We start from the raw sequence: 7,825 nt of genomic DNA, 5'->3' as shown, positions 1-7,825 counted from the left end.
CTCAGAAATCTCCACAAAATCTAGAAGAACATCTTACCAGAATAATGAAGCTTAATATAAGAGACTCGATAATAAATGAGATGTTCTTCTTAAAAAGCTGTTCTTCTCTCCAGCTCCTCCAAAGGTCAGGACAGTCTAGTTTCTGAGGAACCCTGACATCTGATAAACTGATAATATACGATGTACGATCAGATTCGAATCCGTCTGCATTAATAAGCACAAGGGTCCATCCTGGTGTTCCTCAGAGCTTCACACAAGCCTTTGTTTGGACACGAAAGAACAAGTCAAATTTCTCAGAAGAAAAAAAACTAAACAAAACCCCGACTAGATGCTCCTCCATAAAGACATGGCCAGGCTTCTCTGTCTGCTGCAACCAATCAGCACTTAGGCTGAGACAAACAAAGAGGAACATCTGTATTAGTCCTCTGCAATTACTCCGCTCATTAGTCTACTTCAGAGGGAAGGCAAAGAACGAGGGATAGAAAGAAAAAGGAGAGCGATAGTGACTACAAATGAGAAGTGTACATGTTTAAAAGCCTCATCAATCTCGATTCTGGTGACTTTTTTTTTCTCCTTTCCTACAGAGTTCCTCTCCGCTAAGCCTGCTGAGGGTCTGAGGAGATTATCTGCACCCCAGACCTCTGAGAACACGACTAATTAAAGAGGTTGAGAAGTTATCAGGGGTCATGGAAGCTTCGGATGAATGGCTGATACGCCGCATTTCACCTGCTGATAAAATAGAAAATAAAAAACAGGCAGGGGAACAAACTTATGGAGGAACTACAGAAGGAAAGTTCCAGGAGACACGTATTTAGTTCCTGAGCTGACAAAAATGATCTCAGAAAGAGTTTCAGGAATCGTCAACAAGCATCTCCAGACCACATGCGGAAAATACACTTGAACTTGGAGATCCAAACGCAAAGAACGCAAATCGAGCTCCATGAAGATCTTGAGTGGCCTGCTATAGAGCTCAAACCCTCTTTAACACCTCGAGGATTGGCAATCTTATGGTCAGGTGTCCTCAAACATCATCACTATTAAGTTCTTTCAGAAGTGAGAACTTTCAGGACCTTTACTCCTTAACTACTTCATCCATCATGGCAACAAAATGGGTGAAACCTCTGAGACGTGTCTGTGATAACTTCTGAATCAGAAGATTCCTCTGATGGCTTCTCCGACTCAGGATAAATGATGGATGGCCTTCAGAGAGATTACATTCATAAAATAAAGAAAGAGAACAGAAATCCCAAACCCCATCATCTGAACACTATTAATATCCTGCACCCAGAGCTGCTCCACCTTCAGGTCACTGCAGTGATGATGAATGAAGAATGAGTGTGAAAGGTGTGGCAGAAAGGGACGAGAACACTGCAAGAACATTGCTTAACGTTCCATATAGAACGGGGTGTTAGGAGCAGCTCAACATCTTAAACGGATTGAGGGGGAAAAGCAGCACGTTTCAGTAATGGAGAATTGCTGAAGGATTTCAGATGCTGTGGAATTTAAACCTATACATTAGCACCTAAAACCTTCAAAGTAAATTTTAATCATTACCAGCATCAGCTCAACCATCAAAACTATCAGCTCAACCATCAAAACCATCAGCTCAACCATCAAAACTATCAGCTCAACCATCAAAACCATCAGCTCAACCATCAAAACTATCAGCTCAACCATCAAAACCATCAAAACCATCAGCTCAACCATCAGCTCAACCATCAAAACCACCAGCTCAACCATCAAAACCACCAGCTTCACCATCACGACCACCACCATCAGCTCCACCACCATAACCACCAGCTCCACCATCACTAGCACCACCACCACCATCATAACCACCAGCTCCACCATCACTAGAACCACCACCACCATCATAACCACCAGCTCCACCTTTACTAGCACCACCACCACCATAACACCAGCTCCACCATCACTAGAACCACCATCATAACCACCAGCTCCACCATCACTAGAACCACCACCACCATCATAACCACCAGCTCCACCACCATCAGCTCCTCCATCACTATTAGTGTGTGCGTGTGTAAATATATGTGTGTGTGTGTGTGTGTGTGTGTGTGTGTGTGTGTGTGTGTGTGAGAGCACTATGAGGCCATCAGGGACGGGGGACAAGATATTTCTGGTAATAGGATTCTTTTCTTTTTAAAGGTCAACGTGTGAGAGACAAAAGGAGAAAAAGCAGAAGCAGGTGGAGATAGTGATCGTGATAGAGGTGTAGATGAAGATGGAGTTGGTGATAGTGATAGAGGTGAAGATGGAGGTGGAGATGGACATGGTGATAGAGGTGTAGATGGTGGTGGAGACAGAGGTGGAGTTAGAGATGTAGGTAGAGATGGAAGTGAAGATAAAGGTGGAAATAGATACGGAGATGAAGATAGAGATGAACATGGTGATAGTGGTGTGGATGGTGGTGGAGACGGAGGTGGAGTTAGAGCTGGAAGTAAAGATGAATGTGGAAATAGATAAGGAGATGGGGATAGAGGTGGAGATGGTGGTGGAGATGTTAGTTAGAGATGGAAGTAAAGATGAAGGTGGAAATGGATATGGAGATGGCGATACTATTCCGGAGCTGAGCGTGTTCCATGATGGCTCTTAAGCGAAGTTGGCAGGTGGCGGAGGAGGCCACGACCCGAGAAACGTGTGGGAGGGAAAAAGAAAAGGAAGCGGTGGAGAGCTGGTGAGGTCGAAGCGAAGGTCGAAGATGTGTTTAACTCAATCATGCTAAAACAGGTCCTTCATGCCACAGGTTAATAGAGGAACAGGCTATTAGGAGAGAGAAAGAGAGAGAGAGAGAGAGAGATGGTACAGGAGATAAAACGAGCTTAGGGAACTGAAAGGCAGAAGAAAAAAGGGAAGCTGAGAGAAGTGAAGAGCTAAAGACACACTCGGAGCGAGAGAGAACAAAGGCCGGAGAAAAGAGGAGTGTAAATAGCGCATGAAATAAAGAGCTAGGTCAGGAGTAACGGAGTGAAAGTGATGGAGTGAGATGGAGGCACCTGAGCGAGGAGATGATCCGAGTCACCGCCTCCTGCACCACGCCGCACACCGATAGGCCGCTGGTCCCCACAGCGACCGCCAGCATCTCCGCGATCTGATCCAACGCCTGTCCGTCCAGCGCCATAGTAACAGCCAGCTGGTGAACTTTCACCTCCTCCGATCTGGAGAGGTCGAAGTCTCGACTGTAGTCTTGCAGACGCTTCTGAAAGTGGATCGACATCAGAAGAGATGTTAGAGGAGAAGAGAAGAAAGAGGAAAAGAAAGGTGAGGAGAAATAAAAACAAATGAGACGAGAAGAGACAGAAGAGAGAAGAAACGAGAAGAGAGAGTACAAGAAAAGGCAAAAAGAGAAACTTAAAGGAGAGGGAGAGAGGAGAGGACAGATGAGAAGAGACAAAAAGAGAAACTAAAAGGAGAGGGAGAGAGAGGAGAGAAGAGATGAGAAGAGATGAGAAAAGAAAAGTCAAGAACAGAAGAGAGGTGATGAAGAGAAAGAAGGAGGACAGGAGAAGAAACAAGAAGACTAAAGATGAGACAAAATAGAAGAATTAAAGAAAAAGGAAAGAAGAGAGGAGACGAAATGGGAAGAGAGCAGGGGAAATGAGAAGATAAGAGGAGACAAGAAGAGAAGAAAGAAGAAACGAGACGACAGAAGATAAAAAGAAAAGACTAGAAGAGAAGAGATGAAAAGAAAAGACTAAAAGAGGAGAGATGAGAAGAAAAGAGATGAGATGAGAAAAGAAGAGAAAACTAGAAGAAAAGAGATGAGAAAAGAAGAGACTAGAAGAGAAGAGATAAGAATGATGGTCATTTTCTTACAGCATTTTCATTTTGCAGAAAACCTAAATTCAGAGCCTGATTTTCCATAAACAGTGTGTGTATTTTATACATATATATATATACATATATATGTGTGTGTGTGTGTGTATATGAGTGTGTGTGTGTGTGTGTGTGTGTGTGTTTAAGCAAAGAGCAGACACAGCTATAGTCCACCTGCTCCTCTCCCCTGCAGCTACACAACTGTCAATCAAATCTAAATTACCTCACACTAGGGACAGGGAAGGAGACGAAAGGAAGAGAGAGAGAGAGAGAGAGAGAGAGAGAGAGAGAGAGAGAGAGAGATAGGTAGAACCTGCTGGCAGGATGCCATTTTGTGTCTGAACATTTATTATTAGAATAACTTCTACAGTAGATATATGGTGTGTATGTCTAAGACAGATGGACAGATACCTCCTTGCTGTTTCTGAGGGACAGATGGAAAGGTTGGACTAAAATCTCCAGATGGTTGAGACTCTGCTGCAGGTGAGAGAGGGCGTGGCTAAAATTTGAGGCATGGTCATCAGCCTTGTCATCTCCGCCCCTTTTCCTGCTCTTTCCACTGATGTTCTTCAGAGCCTTGAGAGCTCGTCTGGTGATCTCCGTCCTGACTTCGACAGAGAGCTACACACACACACACACGCACATTATTTCTCAAGTCCTGCCGAGACCACACCGAAAACCCTACGGCGTCTCCACTATCCCTCACCTGATTGGTCACCTCTGGGGAAAAGGTAACGGAATCCAGGAAGTGAACCACATCCGAAGGCACGAGTCGATCGAAGTATTTGGCGCAGGTATCGTAGGCATGGAGGAACGCCTCGTCTGTCTGAGGAGGATTCTTGAGGATGTGGGCGTCGCCCTGCCAGAAGAGCTTGGGAAGCCACGCGGCATGCACGGCGCTGGCCGTCAGAGCGCCGCCTTTCTGAGGAATCCGAGACGCCAGTTTGGAGATGGACAGAACGTTCTGGCTGCTCAGAACCGGCTCCAGGGCTCTGAGCGGGTCCGAGTCTTCGTCGGTCAGCTTTTTATAATCCAGACCTGTCGGATACGACATGAAGCGTACATCAGGTCCAAGCTAGGCTAGTCAGCGTTTAGCATGCTAGTACAGGATTAGAGCTCAAAAACAGGACTCGGTGGGTCATGTCGACGACTTGTTTTTTTTAAACAAATTAAATAGCAAACATTGATTTCATGTACTGCTTTTTGCACTGGGATTCATAATCCTACATTTGCCGCTGCCACCCAGCAGCTCCTGACTGCCCAGTGGGGAACAGAGCCTCAGCTTCTGCTACACTCTTCTCTCCGTTCTGTGCGATCAGGTATGACTCATGCCACTCACCAGGGCAAATAAATTACTGTGCACTCTTATTATTAACATGGACCCAAACCCGGACTGATTCACCTCTGCCGCATTAAGGGATTGGCGGAAAACAAACAGGTACGTGATGTTCCACAGGAGATATCTACAACCACTTTTTCCACTAATTCAGAATTCATGAGTGCAGCCAGGAGCAGAAGTGAACGCATTCGCTTGTAGGGAAAAAATACATTTCTGATCAGGTTTTTTGGAAATTACTCCACCTCATTTCCAGTGATGGAGTGTGGTGTATGGAGAAAGCGAGGAACCGGTTTCTCAAACAACAGTAACCTTGATGATGATGAATGAAAGCTGGCGAGACTCAATTAGCGGGGTCTCATTTCCATAATGCTAACTGCACCCTGAAAGTTTCCATTCATCTTTAGGGATATGAGACTTAGGAGAACCATGAATCATCAGGAACCTCCTATATGTGAGTCTCACAAACAACGTGTCTGATGTTCAAGAGTCACATTTAATGACGTAAGCTTCAAACTTCCACATTCAGTCAGTTTTGCTCTTATAATGAGCTTCCTTTCTTCTGGGGAGATGATTCACTAGATTTTCTACTGGTGTAGCCGAGGAAGTGGCCTGGGGTTGGAGCTCACATTCATCCCCCCCCAAGGTGCTGAAGAGGGTTTGCGATCTATAGCAGGCTGCTCGAGATCTTCCGCACACATCCGGAGCTGTGCACTTTGTGTCATGCTGGATAAAGGTTTGGTTCAGGTTCTCCTGGTTCAAGTGAAGGAAAAGAAATTCATACAAAAACTTGGTGGGAGAAGTTTTGTGCATATATGTGAATTTTCAGCAGAGGCGATTCCTGAAACTCGTCTAGATGGGAGGAGCTTAATTTAAAGGGAAATGTATTCAATTCCATTTAATTCAATAATGCAAGTAAAATCCATGGTACAGAAAATTCTAAAATGTTTCTGGTTTAACTGAAATTGACGCTGCATTACTACAGAATCATCTCAGAGTTTCCTCACCCACCACCGCCAACAAGCAGTTCCTGACTGCATCTTGATATTATCGGCCCTTTCATATGATACTTAAACCTCGATTAGTAAAATTGATAGCTTTTCTAGATTTTTTTTGTCAATTCGAAAGTTTGAACTCAGGGTACTCGCCACACGTGTACAGGACCGTACCTTTCCAGAGAGCGACTTTTCTGCGATATTTGTGCGATGAAATTAGACGTAGGTCCCAAAAAAAAAAAACGACTCTCGAAGTCCCCGGCGAAAGAAATGTGACCCCGTTGGCATCGGAATGGAGTGAAAGTCTTTTTATTTTTTCCGTCCATTTCCACTTCTCTTGTCTCGTTCGGAAGAGCAATTAACATCCGCGAGTTGCGCCTCGCTCGAGAGCCGGAGAATGCGACTAATTAGATCATTTAGTTCTTATCTGCGTGCCCTCTTTCAATTTCCGCTGTTTCCCTTTTAATTTTCTCTTCTTCAAGCGCCGGAAAAAAAAAAGAAAAGAAAAACAAACACGACGAGCAATTAAGCTGCTTTTATTATTGTTTTCAATCCCGTACAGAATCAGTGTTGGCGACGAGGAGGCTGTAATTAGGAGTCGCGGCTTGACGCGTTTCTTCAGGCAGGTACCGAACCTGCAGTTTTTGCTCGTCGTAACAAGGTTCTGTTCATCTAGAACATATTGTTCTTTTTTTTTTTTTTATAGAAAAGCGAATGAGCTGATTTACAATTGAAATAAAAGCGAGCAGGTTAAAACTGAAGGAAATGGTCAAGGAGGAAGTTTGAGTTCGGGAGAAAGTTTCTCGACGCCTTCCCTGAGATGTTTTGCTGGTTTTGTTTTAAAGTTATAATCATGTAGATTTCCGTCATTTGCATTTGAAAAGAATAACGAGTTCGAGGTGTTATGAGGGCAGAGATGAGGCATCGGGAAACTTTGCAACAGTATACAATAGGTACGTTTACAGTTCCGGTTCCTCGTGCGCCTGCAGAACACCTCTGACCTATCAAAACCTGGACTCCACAAGACCTCTGAAGGCGTGGGAGGTCTGGCACTGAGATGTGTGCAGCAAATGTGACGTGGAGCCTGGGGACTTGTCCACCAGCATGTTCCTTGCAATCAAATTAAGATCTGACGCTATGTGATGTTGCTCAGAATGTTTCTGAATCACTTGTTGCATTGTGGAACATCAAGTGACAATGCTCAGAGGAACATCCATATGGACCAAAGGTTTCTAAGCAGAACATCTGCCTCCACGGAATTCTTCCCATCCTGGTGCCATCTCTTCTTCAGGTAAGCCACGCCTACCCACCTAAGTAGTTAAGCTTTTGGACTTCTTGGATCTGAGAGGTCAAATCCCAAAACTATCGAGCTGCCAGTTGTATGAAGATGATTGTAAGTCGCTCTGCGTTTAAGGCGTTGGACTTTGAATTGGAAGGTCATGAGTTCAAATCCCACCACAATCTGCCACTGCTGGGCCCTTGAGCAAGGCCCTTAACCCTCAACTGCTCAGTTGTATGGAAGAGATAATTGCACGTCACATAGATAGGAAGGTCATGAGATCAAATCCCAGCGGTGCCAAGCTCCCACTGTGGGGCCCTCGATAAAGGCCCTCTGGATAAGCATGCCTGCTAAATGCAATGCAATGTCAAGTGTCCA

General features: G+C 44.8%; 1 protein-coding gene across 1 annotated transcript in view; it reads right to left on the bottom strand.

The window, feature by feature from the left end:
• Nucleotides 1-7,825, bottom strand: part of nbas (NBAS subunit of NRZ tethering complex) — an 84,680-nt gene that overhangs the window by 28,727 nt on the left and 48,128 nt on the right. Inside the window, 3 exon segments of the mRNA XM_046872461.1 lie at nucleotides 3,018-3,220; nucleotides 4,249-4,458; nucleotides 4,544-4,875. Coding sequence (XP_046728417.1) covers nucleotides 3,018-3,220; nucleotides 4,249-4,458; nucleotides 4,544-4,875 — 745 coding nt within the window.

Source organism: Silurus meridionalis, chromosome 18, assembly GCF_014805685.1.
Source record: "Silurus meridionalis isolate SWU-2019-XX chromosome 18, ASM1480568v1, whole genome shotgun sequence".
NCBI classification, from domain to species: domain Eukaryota; kingdom Metazoa; phylum Chordata; class Actinopteri; order Siluriformes; family Siluridae; genus Silurus; species Silurus meridionalis.
This window is presented reverse-complemented; position numbering and strand designations above follow the sequence as displayed.